Here is a 15,981-nt window from a genome sequence, read left to right on the forward strand (position 1 = left end):
GTTTTTATATTTAAAACTTCCCTTTGTAAGGACAATTTTTCTGGGAAAACATTCGCGAGAGAGAATTAAAATTGAGAAGATTCTTCCCTAAATATATATAAGATAAAGATATTTTGTATATTATATTATATTTTTTTCATAAGAAAGTATTTTTTCTTCAAGAGCTTATTGTATAAAATAAATAAAAGAGACTTGCCTATATCGTATCACTTGAGATATTTTATGTTATACTTTCTATTTGGCACTAATCCTATACAAGTGCGGCGATGTATAATATTGTTTTTTACTTTGCTTATAACGTTTGTGAATAATTATTTCTATTTTTATCATTTATTGTTCTAATATTATGAGCAATAAACGGAATAACTTGCTTTATTTTGATATTGTATTTGCTACAGGCAATGTTTTTTCATGGCAAAGAAGAAAAAATGTTAATTTACATTTCTCCACTACATTTTAAGATAAATTTCTTATTTCAGAAATTTCAGAAACACATTTGTTATATGTATTCTGATGCGATCAATTTTGACTGACGAAAAAATTTATAAATTTAAAGATCATAAAACAGTTTCTCTCTCGACTTCTGCCGATCATCAATGTTCATAAAGAACAAATCAAATCATTTTTGAATTTATTAGTGTGGAATCAGTATTTTGGCTGGTATTTCGAAATACACAATGGGTGCAGTATCAATAACACATTTAATTAAGTTTTTTATCATGTTAATACTCTTTCATGTTACGTTTAAACATACATGAATACAAACTCCATTCGAAAAGCATAATTATTTATCTACTTCTCATTCTCAGTTTAAATTAAAAATTGAAATAGTAAATATTAATAAGTCGTATTATATATAATAAGTTTTATTTCTTATACATATTTCAAATTTAATACATATCTAGTATTATGTGATATATTTTAATATATGTTATAAATTTTAATATTTAACAGAAAGTTGTATATTTAAATTAAGTTAATATCATATATGTACACACATACATGTATGTATATATATATGAATATGTGTATGTGTGTGTAAATTAATAAATTTGGAAATATATTTCAATATATTTCAAACATGATATATTTTTGATATTTCTAAATAATTCGATGTTTTATAAATCTAGTTTTTCAATAGCTGAATAGGAGCTGAAAATATTTTATCTGTCTGTCGATCTCCGACCACCGTATTGCTAGCTTGCGTTCAATATCATCAAGACTTTCAAATGGATACCTGGATTCTCTAAATTCATTTCTGATGAATACATTTATCTAAAAAAGATTTTAACAATTGTCAGCAATAAATGATTTTGTAATTGCCTTATTATCACACATTCGAAGTATCATTATAAATAGAATTATAGAAGAAGATTATATAAAATATGTTACAATATCATAGTGAGTAAATTTAATAGTAGATACGGGCTACTATGGTGCGTCAAAACAAACCCCCACCACTCGGCCCCTGGCGCCGCGCCGCTGGACGCAGCGTATGCAATCTGGTAGCCTTCCTTTCGGAGCATATTCTCGAGAAACAAAAAACGATTACCTGTATACCTACAAACTGACGAAGGTAAAGAATTTATCACGAGTGCTGTAAATTCTTAAAAGAAAAAAACATCTGTTTTCATATAGCTCGTAATCCTGACATTAAAGCAGCTATAGTAGAGCGTATGCAATCTGGTAGCCTTGCTTTCAGAGCATTTTCTCGAGAAACAAAAAACGATTACCTGTATACCTACAAAATGACAAAGGTAAAGAATTTATCGCGAGTGCTGTAAATTCTTAAAAGAAAAAAACATCTGTTTTCATATAGCTCGTAATCCTGATATTAAAGCAGCTATAGTAGAGCGTTTCAATAGAACACTTAAGAAGAGGATGTGGTATTTTACGCATAAAAATACTCATTGTTCAATATTGTTAACGCTTACATTCATACTCGTCATTGATAATGTTTACGCTTACAATCATACTCGTCATTCTAGCAACCCTTTCATTAAAATGAAATCCGCGTCCGTTACGTTGGAAAATGCGCGTATCAAACAACAAAAGTCTAAATACAAAGCGGGTGAACTCGTACGCATCAGAGCAAAAGCAGCGTTTGAGAAAGGATACGAGGGTAGGAGTGAAGAAATATTTTCGATTCATCACGTTATCTGGAAACCGGTTTATATACTAAGTGATTTACAGGGCGAGGGGATTATAGACGGGACTTTTGATGAGCAAGAATTAACGGATTTTAAAGACTTGCGAGAGGGAAAATTTATCATAGACCGTGTCTTAAAAATCAAGGGACGGAATAACAATACAAAATTACTAGTTAGCTGGCGGGGATACTCTTCTGAATTCGATTCTTGGATTCCAGCCTCGAGTTTAATATCAAAATGAGAGGGGAAGAATTTTACATAATCCTCCCGAGCAATAGTAGCATGCGATACGATCTCCGACCTGGTTTATCTGAAACAAAAAATTCCAAAAGAGTCTTAAAGTATATTAAAAATTGTAGTCTCTATCGGGTGGGATTTTAATTTTTTTTATTTTTAACAAAATGGCGGACTTTCAAACTTAAAACATCGATTTTCGGCAAAAATTTTTATATTTCTTCGTCTTTGGTAGCACAATATAGCACAACTTGCAGAATCAGATTATCTGTTAAAGTTTGAAAAATACATGCATGTAAAATTTTGTATTCCTAAAAATTCGTTTCTAATTTCTATTCCACAACAAAAACTGATCTGACGGCATTTTGTCATTAGGGAAAGTTGTTGTACTCGTTTAGCACAATCTAGCACAAGAGAAAAAAAATAAATAATGTTAAATTTTTTTTCACCCCCACTTCTTTTTATTAAATATTTAATCAAACTTTATAATTACCTATATTTTTTTATCTGTTTATCCTTTCTAATTATGAGGACAATATAACACAATTGATAGAAATTCAATTAATGCTATAAAAAATGATTTATGTATTATTATTGTTTTTAACTTTACGAATTTTTTTTAGCTAAATGGAATAAGAGAACAAAGTTTGCTTAACAACACAATACGACACAAACTAATGCCAATTTATTAAAAAAAATTGAACTCGAATGGGACAAAGTGCGGGACTAGTAATTTTTTTTTTTAATTTTCTCGAATATGATTCAAGTTATTGAGTTGCGGTTTGCGGCACATTAGCACAAACGTAGCACAATACAGCACAATCAATAAAAATTTAAAATTCGAAAAGTGCGGGGCTGCCGCAAATTTCGTTTTTTTTAATTTTCTAAAAAATGGTTTAAATTATTAAGCTACGGTTTGCGGCACAAATCAGCACAAACGTAGCACAATGCAGCACAATTAATAAAAATATAAAATTCAAAAAATGCGGGGATAACTTCATACAGGTCTCCCTACCGGGTGCTATAACTGTGTCAATTTTGTGAATCGAGCTAAATCTTCTTACAGACATATTTTCCATATCAAATATTTGCAAAATATGCAAAAAAAAATCATTTTTTCCGCTAGACTAGAATACTCCCACAATACACGATAACAAACTGTAATAATGTTTGTACGTTTTTACATATTATGTTACCTGTACTGGTGAGGAGACCTGTGCCGAACCAGGGATGTGTCATATTATATAAACGACTTTTCTCGATGTGCTTAGTGCTGCTTAATATCTTCTATAATCACCAGAAACATTTATTTATTATAGCATTCAATCTCACAATCAGATGCACAAATAATTTAATAATTGTATCTCATATTTTAATTCAATCTGTATGAAGTTCTGTATCGATTCTTTTTAATATTTTAAGAAATATTTTTATCAGCAAAAATCTTTTTGTGAAATACAAGATTTCTAGATCTAGCTAAATTGTAATGTCTGTAGAGAAATAAATCTTTCCAAAAATTTCTTTATTACCTCCAGGTCATCTGGATGACAGATAGACACACCAAATTCGAATAATCCCCATATTTTGAAAATAGGATAATACTTATCACATAGTGTACAAAATAATTTCCATTGTTCCACTAAAAAATACATTATAAATATCGATAAAAAAATTAAATAAAATTAAATAAAATTGAATAAATTTGAAAATTATTTCCAATAATAATAATTACAAATTAAATCAAAATTGGCAAATTAGAAACGCAACGCAGTAGTAGGAGCGCAAAAAAAGAAACAACATTTCTTTCCTTTTGATTATTCGTATATTTCAAATTAAATATAATTACACTAACAAAAGCGAACGTTTTGGATGATCTTTTGATCCCCCTTCAGTTCAACTTTAATAATATGCGTTACAAAGTGTTATACGATGACACATTAAATTATAAAAATATCTGTCTTCGTTAGATAACGTTAGAATAACGTAGAGTAGATAACGTTAAATTATATCTCGCAGATATCTAGCAGCACATTTTACATTATTTTAAATAATTCTTCAAATTATTGTACTGTCATGTGCCAATGTGTTAAATCCAGGGTCTGTAAACTCCTTTGTTAAAATTTGTACCAGCGTTAGTAACGCCATCTAGAAGTCTGCTTTCAGATGATAATATGAACTATCTTCAGAAAAAATCAATATGATGGCTCAAAATACGATAGATCAAATACGCTTAAAGACACGTGTTACAATATATTGTTGGCAATTGTAGTGTTAATTAACTGTTTAACTATACCATTATGTATCTTTCAAGTTGGCTAAAGATTCGATGATGTAATGTATAAATATGTTAATGTATAAATATATATCTTCGGTTGGTAGGAAGTAAACATAGACTCAACCGAGGACAAACTCGGTTGACTTGATAATAACCACGGTCTTACATACAGGTCTGGAAACTCCGGTGGTGGGGGAGGTCTCACTTAGTGTGTCCGTTTTTCGTTCACGGCTTGCCTGCTAGGTTCGCTGCGATCTAGAAGTCGCAATGCGAGCGAGAGAGACAGAGATAGACGGCAGTAATCGTTTAAAAAATTTTTTTTATATTAATATTAATAATATATATAGAATATATATTGATAATATATAATAATATATAGATAATATGTATAATATAGAAGATAATATATTTTTTTAAATTGCGTTTAGTTAGTTTATAAACATTTAAAAAAAATTTTTTTTTTCACATAGTATGAACATAAGCACATACTACGTAAGAATAGAAGATAAAGTAATATAGAAAAAAGTTTTAATAATAAAAATAAAACCAAAACCGAAAAGTTAAACGCAATAAAAGAAATTAATAAAAAAAGAGCGGTCAGGTTCGAATCCGCCTTACACATTATTATTAGTGTGTAACGCGGGTTCAAAGCCCACCGCTCTTTTTTTTAATTTCTTTTATTGCGATACTTACCATATTGTCTCAACTTTACAAGTTTAAATCTCACGGCTTTCCTTATTTATTAATTTTTTTTTCATTTTATTTTATCGCGATACTTATCATTTCTTATGCGCATTATGAGTAACCATAATTCGTATGCAAATAATTCGATTGTATATCTGAAATAAAAAGTTATGGGCTACTTTTTCGAACAAGGAAAATAATAAAAGTCACTGTACTGCACGGTTTCTTTATTATTGTTTTGTCAATTTAGACAATTTATTTTTTATTACAAAATTCTTTTGTTTTTGTTGATTTTGTTGATATGCGAAATGACGCATTCTAAGTCGGATATAATAAAAAATAGAATATGACAGTATTTCGGATGCATGCTCGATACACGGAAACGTGAATTTATAATTGCCGAGAACCTCATCTACAGTTAAAGTAAAAACATATTTCTTCGTCGCATGCTTGACGAAACTTGATTCAACAAATTGAATGAGTTTAAAAAAATAACTATTTGCATGAATTAATTTTCCTCGGTTCTTCTCATTCACTAATTTCGATGCTGAAGGTAACTTATTTGAATTAGTTATAGCGTTTCGGCACTTATCGCATTTGCCGTAACGTCGTAAAATTTGCTTACTTAAATAGCCTGTAACAGTTAGTAAGAAAATGGCTATTAAGGAAACAGTTATTAAAGTTATCTATTAGCATTTCGTACTGTAGCATTTCGCGTGAGAGCGAAAGAGATAGCAAATTTTGAAAGCAACTTTGTTTTCGAACGGTAAAACCGATCGAGATGAAATTGAATTAGTCCATTTTTGCCATAATTTTGCAGTGGCTGATTCAATTTCATCTCGATCGGTTGTATTATTTAGAAAACAAGTAGCTTTCGAAACAGTGGAAGCTTGTCATAGAGTATCTAAACGCACAATGGATTAAATGAGTTTTAAAGCATAAATCGAAAAAGGCTAGTATGAAATGAGTATAGGAGTATAGTACTGCTTAGCTATGAGTTATGGCACAGACTTTTTGTACACACACATGTCACATTCAGAAATGTCGGTTCAATAAAAGTTTCATGTTAATTCGACATTTGCTTCGTACCATTCACTATGATAGTCTACTCGTTCAACAAATCATACTTTAATCAGGAAACCGATAATGGCATAGACTGTGCAAACCTGTTACGTAATAAATAATGCAATCGAGGGTATCAGGTATGGAATATCCGTGATCTTCACACTCATCCATCTCCCAGTCTTCATATTCTATCAAATCGTCCAATTTTTGCTGCAACGTTTTCACAATTTCTAACGTTCTCGATTTACGCGCACCATAAATTTTTGAGAGGTCACTAATTGAAACTAGAACGTCGGGGGGTTTGCGTTCTGCAACTGTGCAATTACCATATAACGGAGGTTTTATGACGCTGTAAACCGAGAGCAATTTATACAATTGTAGAAATGTCGAACACGTAGGGTGGTCGTTGCAGCCCGCGGCCTGACGGATTGTGCCAAAGAATTTCTGTAACAATATAATATTGGTACGATCATGAAAAATAAGAAGAAATAACGAAGGGACTGGCGGTCGGTTATTCCACCTCTCGATAAATTTATCTAATGGATAAACGCATACTTATAAAATGCTTTTACTCATCAGGTAAATTTACAGAGATATGGAACAACTGGGTCTAAGTGATAAACGATTAAGGGAATAATAATAATCAAGTACCTCTAAATTGTCCTGATTAACCTTGCCAGTCAGTAAGTACTGAAATTTGTTCATCGACAAGATAGCGACACAGGTCCATCGTAGATTGGAAGGATAATCGCAGTCCATTGGCGGTTTCCTCGGTGAGAAATTCCTCCTTCGCGATTTCCCCTTTTATCGTCGCGCGTTGCCAATCACACATTTAACCATTCGAGAGAGGACTGTATAATCTGTAATATACAATTCAAAAAATTGAGAAAATGTTTGAGGATGTCTGTAAACACGTCGTACCGTTTTTTCAAGAGTGCAAAAAAAAACAACAACGTACCGATTTCGAAAACATGTATATAAAGTTACTGTGGAATCATTCGGAATACAACGAAAAAATAAAAAATCATTCGAATCGTTGCAGCGATTCCGGAGTAATTGGTGTATAATCATAAATTTCGAATATCGCAGGCAAAGCATGCCTTACTGCTTTTTTAACATCATTAAAGAAACTACCGCACCAATTTCGAAAAAAAATTTATGAGGCCTTTGTGGCATCATTCTTAATACAATGGAAAAAAAATTTTAATTGGTGTAGCCATTCCGAAGTAATCAATCTGCATACGTAAAAAAATATATATATAATCGGATCGAATTGAGAATCTCCTCGTTTTTGAAATCAGTTAAAAATTATAATATACACTCGGGTTTGAAAATACAGAAATGTGTACTAGAAATTGCACCAGTAAATATGAATAAAACATTGCATACCTTGAAATCTTTGTTGTCTGGAGTAAGTCCTTCATTTGGCATTTTACGATTCAGAGCATCGAAAAGATCGTTGAGACGCTTACAAAATTTTACAGTGGCTTCGCAACCTTCGAAACCGTCACTCTTCTGCTCCAAATAAAATCGCAGACCATCAGCAACTGAATTACTGAATATCTGTGGAAACATATCGAAGTTAAAGTTTTTTTTACAGTGTTCATAAAAAAGAAATAAATTGAAAACTACATATTTACCTGCGTTACAAGGCGGACTCGCATCTTGCTGGTGTTGTCGAGTTCGACGTGTCTTTTTGACAATTTCGGACACACCCTCGCATTCCCTGCATGCTTCGTATCTGTGGACAACAGATTCTCGAAATATTTCCACTCGACACACTCGTTTGTAGACACCTTTATTAAAAAAAGAAAGCAGATATGCTTAACACGGTTTAACAACAGAATTATTGTGCCAAAGAATGGCACCCAAATGGGCTTTTTGATTGTGTAAATTTTACCCGCAGCTTCTTTTTGTTGTAGAGACGGTTTCGAATATTTTTAAAGAGATGAGGAACATCAGAGAAAAAAAATACGCGCCTCGCATCATCCGAGGGATGAGTAAACCATGTCTTCGTATCTTTGAGGCGTGGGTTTATACCGAGCATTTCGCCCATTTTCGTATTCGTCCGCGCACCGTCTCCTAGAACACCGTGGATTCTAGCACCGGCTGTCTGTAAAAGCGTTATAGCCGTTACTACCAACTTCGCCAGCTCTTCGCCTTTTACGGAGCTTTTTGACGCGAAAACTCCGATTGGCTGGGTGAATTTATCTGCGAGAGGTTGGAATAGTAGCACGAGGCCGTGTGTTGCTTCATCCTTTACATTAGTCGATGGATTATCTTCATCGAAGTCTGTCAAACCGGTGTACGTCAGATCTTTCGATGAAACGGTGACGGATCTTCGTAAATTTATTTCATCAAGAACGAGTATACCGTGACGCTGCAACGGCTCCTTCGACTGAAATTTTAATTTAAGCAACTCGAAAAATTTTTTGTCGAAGCCGCATTTCGAATCAATTATCGATAAATAATTTCGAATTGTTCTTGTGCACGGCAGAGGAATGATGCGATTCTTTCGCAGAAATTCATACATCGCTGGAGAACGAATATTCATGAGCATACAATATATAGCCCACTCCTTTGAATAGCGTCGACCTCGAGCATCTGTCTTCTTCGAGGTTTCGAATATCTCTCGCAATGCCGTTTTTTGAATATCCGGAATATCCGGAATATTCGCACACCTTTCATTAAACGATTCTTCTTTCATCGCCGCGAATTCAGACTGTTTTTCTTGTAAGCATTCCAACAGTAGTTGGATTCTTCGTTTTTTACGATTTTTTAAACATCTCTGAGTGTTTATTTTCTTACGCAAGAACTTCCGTTGATCAACGGGATTAGATAGAGCAGTGAAACGTTTCAATTTTTCTCGTTTTTTATCTCGACGTTTTTTTTGGATCAACGTCTTTCTCACTCGCACACAAGAACTGCATCTTATTTTTTTCTCAATTAAGGAGCAGTTGGTCGAACGGTAAACATCCATGTTATCCTTGCATACGGTGTTCACATCGAGATGAATGGCGACATCTCCCAGCCCACCGCATATGCGCGAAGATTTGAATTGCGTAGCAATAGTCACCAGCGTTTGCGGATCATTGACTAGCGACGGAAGTTGTTCAATGTGATCTTTGACGAGTTTTCCATGCACGTAGTATTGGACAAATCCCTTGTTATTGATAGCAATACTTTTTCTAATGACAGGCGCATCGTTATTGGAATTGTTAGCTACTATTTCGGACAAAAACCATTTTTTTTCTTTTAGTTTTGACTAAACGATAATCCACGGCTTTGGAACAGTCACTATACTCGTCTCATGTACTGTCTCAATTTTGAGCTGCACCTCGTTCACAACGGATATGGTAAATTGTACATCTTCAGCGCACGGCTTTGAAACGGTCATCGTATGAACTTCCTGCGGAGTGTCAGGTCGAATCTCTTCCTCGTTCACAACAGATATGGTAAATTGTACATCTTCAGCGCACGGCTTTGAAACGGTCATCGTATGAACTTCCTGCGGAGTGTCAGGTCGAATCTCTTCCTCGTTCACAACGGATATGGTAAATTGTACATCTTCAGCGCACGACTTTGAAACGGTCATCGTATGAACTTCCTGCGGAGTGTCAGGTCGAATCTCTTCCTCGTTCACAACGGATATGGTAAATTGTACATCTTCAGCGCACGACTTTGAAACGGTCATCGTATGAACTTCCTGCGGAGTGTCAGGTCGAATCTCTTCCTCGTTCACAACGGATATGGTAAATTGTACATCTTCAGCGCACGGCTTTGAAACGGTCATCGTATGAACTTCCTGCGGAGTGTCAGGTCGAATCTCTTCCTCGTTCACAACTGAAATTTGAAATGGTACGTTTTCAGTCCTTCTATACGTAGTTATGACCATAGAACAGGTCTTTTATTTTATTTGTAGTATTAATATTTTTTTTCATTTTGAAGAAAATAAAGATTTTAAATAAAATAGTCTTTGAATACGTTTGCAAATATTTGTACTTACCGATTTCTGGAGTAAAAGTTCCTTCGTTACATGAAACTACGGTGACCTGTTGTTGACTATCGCTACCAATAACTAGTTCCACAGGATCCTCATTGAAAATTGATGGGATGGCAGTCTCCGTCAGTCGAGGACGTTTATATGGAATCTATAGTAAAATTAAAAAATTAGAATATTCACGAAAAGCCCATATTGGCGTATATAAGAGTTCTTACGGTTAAATTTAGAATAGGGGGATACTCTAGGATTCTGGAAATTTTTTCTAAATGTTGTTTTTCAATGTTTTAAAACATTCGAAGCACATTTCCATAAAAATCGTTTAAAAATTTCTTTCGCGAAAAACAAAGCTTACTGTACGAGGATGCAAATACTTACATTGATAAGGATTTTTCCATCAGAATCTCGTTTCACCAGACTTCGATACATTCTTCTTCGAAATGTTTCTCACATACGTGCTGGTTCGGTTGTAACCTCGCGATACCGGGAATTGCGGCCTCCCACATCTCGCGCAAAACTTCGGACTGAGGAACTCTGAAGAGCGAACACTTGACATTTTGTCTTGTTTTCCGACAATTTATAACTACGCACGAATTCGGCATCTTGCAAAAAAAATTTATCTTTGATACGACCGCGATTTCGGGATTTCGTTAAATGTACATAAACACTCTTATTACAGCTGGCTCAGCCGCATTTTAGACGTATGTTAGAGAGAGAGAACGACGCCGGAAGCATTATCGGCAGATCCTCCAAACGACGCCCCGCAAGAGATACCAGAGCACGAGATCGAACTTCAACAGGAAATAGTAGATGTGATAGGGGCCCGTCTAGAATCAGACAAAAAGACAGCAGCGGCGGTTCATAAGGATGTAGCTCTTCGCTGGTCGGAAATTGTAAAGAAAGGGCTCCCGCCGGAGGAAGTCAAATCACTTTTGGAAAAGTATCCGATTCCGGAAAATTGCGATTTTATAGCGGTTCCCAAGCTAAACGCTGAAATCACTGCAGCGGTACAAGAATCGACAATAAAAAGAGACAGACGTATTGTTGAGAAACAAGAGCGTGTTGCGGCATGTTTGGGCGCCGTAGGAAAAGCAATTTCAATCACGCTCAAAACGGATATTCCTGGAAAGCTCGAACTACTCGAGAAGCTAAGCGATGGTGGTAGGCTTCTCGCTTCAATTCATAGGGACGAGTCCCTGGCTAGAAAGAACATTATCATGGCCAATCTAAACGTTTCTATGAAAACAACGCTGTCAAACACGTCGGTTGACGAGTGGCTATTCGGAGGTGACTTGGAGGAGAAAATAAAAGTAGCAAAGAACCTCGAAAAAACAACAAAGACCTTAAAACCTCCGCAAAGATCTTCGCAGCAGAGCATCACACAGAGGAACACAAAAAACGTGAAAGGCCCGCCGCGTCAACAGTTATACAAGAGTCGAACGGCGGCGTCCGGCGGGCAACGCAAAACATCCCCCAGCAGCCATCGCAGAACGTTCAGCAGCTCGGATGTGAGGAAGACGTCACATCGCAGGGAGTCGACCAGAGATCGGTACAGGAGACGGCATTAAGAGCATCAGCAAGCGTAGGTAGACCAGCGGGTAGACTAAAATTTTTTAGTAACGTATGGTCAAAAGTGACCAAGGATTCTGTGGTCCGACAATGGATTCAGGGTTATGAAATTCCATTTATGTCCCCGCCGACTCAGAAGAGCTATCCGGTTGAACGCACGTGGTCTGACAAAGAAAAATTATTACTCGATAAACAAATTAATAAGCTAATTGATAAAGGAGTGATTGTAAGTGATTGTTTTCCGTCACAAGGTCAATTTTTGTCAAACATATTTTTGGTTCCTAAGCAGGATGGAACACATAGATTAATATTGAATCTTAAAAAACTAAATGAGTTTGTTGCAGCGGAGCACTTCAAAATTGAAGATTGGAAAGTAGCAAAAAGATTAATCAGCCCCCATGACTATATGGCAACACTAGATTTAAAAGACGCATACTATCTCGTACCAATAAAAAAGAAGGATAGAAAATTTTTGCGTTTTTTATACAGAGGAAAATTGTTTGAGTTTACTTGCTTGCCTTTCGGTCTGAACGTGGCACCGTATGTTTTTACAAAACTGTTGAAACCGGTAGCAGCATACTTAAGAAAACGCGGGCTTATTTCGGTGTTCTACTTAGATGATATTTTAGTTATAGGAAGATCGTACGAAAAATGTATTGATAATATCCAGAAAACAGCTACACTGTTACAGGAGCTAGGTTTCATAATTAATAAAAAGAAAAGTCTTACGGTTCCTACTCAGCGATGCAAATATTTAGGCTTGATATTTGATTCAGAAAAGATGTCTATAGAGTTACCGGAGGAAAAAATACAGAACGGTGGATTTATTGAATAAATTTAGTAAAACATCGTATTGCACGATAAGAGAATTAGCAGCGTTCGTAGGCACGTTAGTCTCTCGGTGTCCGGCTTTAAAGTACGGGATGATTTATGTGAGACGCTTCGAAAAGGAGAGACTTCGCGCGTTGGAAGAAAATCAGAATAATTTTGATGCAATAGTAAGCCTTTCGACAGAGCTAGAGGAAGATTTTGCATGGTGGAAAAAGAACATTCTACTTGCGTGCGCACCAATGACCGAACCCGTTTATAATTTAGAAATATTTTCTGATGCATCTCTTACGGGATGGGGCGTTTTTTGCGAAAATCAGCGTAGTCATGGGTATTGGAAGGCTGAAGATTTAGGTTTACACATCAATCTATTAGAACTTATGGCAGCGTTCTTTGGTTTGAAGTGCTTCGCAAGTAACAGGCGACGTTGTAATATCATGTTACGCTTAGATAATACATCAGCAATTGCATACATTAACCGCATGAGAGACAGTCGTTACGAAGGTCTTAGTTCCCTTGCCAGGGAAATTTGGCAATGGTGCGAGCGAAGGGAAATTTGGATTTCGGCATCCTATATCCCTTCCAAAGAAAACGTTGAAGCAGATTATGAGTCACGGAGACTACAACCGGAAACAGAGTTTGAATTGAATGATAGCGCCTTCCAAAAGATAGTTAAAGTTTTTGGACAACCAGAAATTGACCTGTTCGCCTCAAGGGCGAACGCTAAATGTCGTCGGTACGTGTCATGGCGGAAAGATCCTGGCTCTATCGCCATTGACGCATTTACGCTGGAATGGAAACGATTTCTTTTTTATGCCTTTCCTCCTTTCTCGGTAATATTAAAAGTTTTAAGAAAAATTGAGTATGAGGGATCAAATGGCATTGTGGTGGTGCCATATTGGGAGGCACAACCATGGTTCCCTTTATTTTCATCATTACTTGACGCTTAGCCCATTATTTTTCAGCCGAATGAAAATTTGATACGATCTTCTTACAGAGAAACACACCCTTTGTGACATCGGCTTTCATTGGTGGCCGGCAAGCTATCAGGGAAGCTTTCATCCGAAAGGAAGTTCCACTGGAATCGGTTGATATATTAATAGCGTCGTTATCAGAATCATCGCTCCGACAGTATGATTCCGGTCTCAAGAAGTGGTGGAATTTTTGTAAAATAGAAAAAATCGATCCATTTTCTGGTTCCACGAATAACATATTATCTTTTCTTACGGAAGAGTTCAAAAAGAAAGCATCACTCAGCTCACTAAACTGTTATAGATCAGCAATTTCGTTAATCGTGGGACCAGAACTGGGAAAATACGAAAAAGTTCAGCGTTTTTTTAGAGGTGTAGCAAAATTAAGACCGGCTGCTCCCAGATATGATTCGACGTGGGATCCTAAAATCGTTTTAAGACATCTATCGAGTTGGTACCCAAATAGAGAATTAAGTTTGGAATCTTTAACATTAAAATTAGTGACCTTGCTCGCCCTAGTCACAGGGCATCGTATGCAGACCCTAGCGGTGATCGATATAAGGAATATTTATCGAGCAAACGAAAACACGTTGGAGATAAAAATTCCGGACAGAATAAAGACATCCGGCCAAAATAAAAACCAGCCGGTGTTGAGGTTACCTTTTTTTACGCAGGATAAAGCTATCTGCGCTGCTACAGTATTGTTAATATATTTAGAAAAAACCAAAAATATACGCGGATTGTTAAACAAATTATTTATATCATTCAAAAAACCGCATAAAGCAGTAGGCGCGCAGACGATTAGTCGGTGGATAAAAAAGGTCATGTGCAAAAGCGGTATAGATATTAATATTTTCTCGGCGTACAGCACACGCCATGCATCGACGTCTGCAGCAAAACGTCACGGAGTAAATATCGATCAAATACGAAAAACCGCGGGCTGGTCAAAAGACTCTGAAACGTTCGCGCGTTTTTATAATCGTTGCGTCATTGCGGAGAACACGCAATTTGCGGAAGCAGTTTTAGAAACCGAGGCTGTAATATAGCTTGTAAGGTTGCTGGAAATTAGAGAGACTAATACAGCTACAACTTTGTCATTAAGATTGAAAAAAAAAAAAAAAACAGTTTAATAATGTAAAACTATAATTTTTTTGTTTATTTCTTTCTTTCTCCATCCTGGACGGCATTATTTATAATAATGTTTTTTCTATCGAAATACTACTGCCGTAACCGACTTTAAACACTACAAATATGATCTTGAGGAAGAGGCGCGAAATACAATTAAGGATTGAACGAACTTACCTAAGTGATGTTCAATCATGATTGTATGAGCCGCCTCTTCCGAAGAGATCAGTCCCTCCCTCCCATTTATCTCGAGGGAGATACCCGAATAGAAGTTACGGCAGAGCTTTGAAGAATGAACATAGATAGATATACGCAGGGCGCGTGGACCGCGCCGCGGGGGAAATTTTTTCCCTAGCTTTGAAGCTTGTGGCGACACTGTGGTAAGTGGGAGGTACTACAAATATGATCTCTTCGGAAGAGGCGGCTCATACAATCATGATTGAACATCACTTAGGTAAGTTCGTTCAATCCTTAATTATTTGCCGGTGCATTCTTTTACAATGTGTTCATAAATTTTTATGTTTTATGTTTGATTTGGATAAGACTTGAATCATATTTAGATTATATTTATTCTAAAAAAAAGTGTCTGAAGACAAAAGTAACACTGTGGACGAAAGTAACATGTTGTAAGGGGGCTGGTCCCATAATAACTGTACCAAAGGCGATTCTTATTATGTATGCCATAATTGTGATTCAGAATAGAATAATAACCTTATACCTAGTAATAATAACTTTAATTTATAGTTGACACTGAAAATAACTGTATTTATAGTAATTACAACTATTTCTTTAATCCTTTCTAAAAAAAGGTATATTATGTCAAAAGTCTCGAAGCGTATCGTTGCTTCTTTTTTTTGATACTGATATGTGCGTTGCGACTTGCTTCACTTATGTTTGTGGTTGTCAAATCAGCTATCAATTTTGATAGTTTGTGTAAAATAAAATAAAATTATCAAAAATAATCTTATCTTAAGTATAATCCCATACAACACCGAGAGGTTGCAAAAACGTTACATAGATTTAACTTTGAAACATTGTAATATAAATACTATTATATTAATATTATGGTGCAATGTATAA

General features: G+C 35.5%; 3 protein-coding genes and 1 pseudogene across 4 annotated transcripts; 3 read left to right on the forward strand and 1 right to left on the reverse strand.

Annotated features, from left to right (window-relative positions):
• The first annotated feature begins 1,433 nt into the window (after positions 1-1,433).
• On the forward strand, positions 1,434-2,391 carry LOC145973234 (uncharacterized). The gene is made up of 2 exons (XM_083102476.1): positions 1,434-1,554; positions 1,820-2,391. The coding sequence occupies exons 1-2, from the start codon at positions 1,434-1,436 to the stop codon at positions 2,389-2,391; spliced, it is 693 nt and encodes a 230-aa protein (XP_082958602.1).
• A 3,493-nt stretch (positions 2,392-5,884) lies between these two features.
• On the reverse strand, positions 5,885-11,172 carry LOC145972956 (uncharacterized; annotated as a pseudogene). Its single transcript, XR_014439322.1, has 7 exons — positions 10,787-11,172; positions 10,415-10,559; positions 8,309-10,251; positions 8,049-8,204; positions 7,798-7,971; positions 7,060-7,268; positions 5,885-6,852 (listed from the first exon to the last, which is right to left on the reverse strand). The product of XR_014439322.1 is annotated as an uncharacterized LOC145972956 (transcript).
• LOC145973235 (uncharacterized) lies at positions 11,125-14,113 on the forward strand (the record flags this gene model as incomplete). Its single annotated transcript, XM_083102477.1, has 2 exons — positions 11,125-11,990; positions 13,803-14,113. A coding segment is annotated over one exon (852 nt), but the record flags the coding sequence as incomplete, so codon positions are not given.
• LOC145973236 (uncharacterized) lies at positions 12,901-14,822 on the forward strand. The gene is made up of 2 exons (XM_083102478.1): positions 12,901-13,638; positions 13,803-14,822. Exons 1-2 carry the CDS (start codon positions 12,901-12,903, stop codon positions 14,820-14,822), a joined length of 1,758 nt encoding a protein of 585 aa, XP_082958604.1.
• Positions 14,823-15,981: the final 1,159 nt, after the last annotated feature.

This window comes from Camponotus vicinus, unplaced genomic scaffold (assembly GCF_025532165.1).
Source record: "Camponotus vicinus isolate PSW18456_S1 unplaced genomic scaffold, iyCamVici1.0 SCAF_6, whole genome shotgun sequence".
NCBI classification, from domain to species: domain Eukaryota; kingdom Metazoa; phylum Arthropoda; class Insecta; order Hymenoptera; family Formicidae; genus Camponotus; species Camponotus vicinus.

Bases quoted from the DNA above. Each gene is read 5' to 3' on its own strand.
- LOC145973234 (XM_083102476.1), top strand. From the start codon at position 1,434: ATGGTGCGTCAAAACAAACCCCCACCACTCGGCCCCTGGCGCCGCGCC. The intron at 1,555-1,819 runs GTATACCTACAA...GTTTTCATATAG, and splicing joins GAAACAAAAAACGATTACCT to CTCGTAATCCTGATATTAAA.
- LOC145973236 (XM_083102478.1), top strand. From the start codon at position 12,901: ATGATTTATGTGAGACGCTTCGAAAAGGAGAGACTTCGCGCGTTGGAA. The intron at 13,639-13,802 runs GTAATATTAAAA...ATCTTCTTACAG, and splicing joins ATGCCTTTCCTCCTTTCTCG to AGAAACACACCCTTTGTGAC.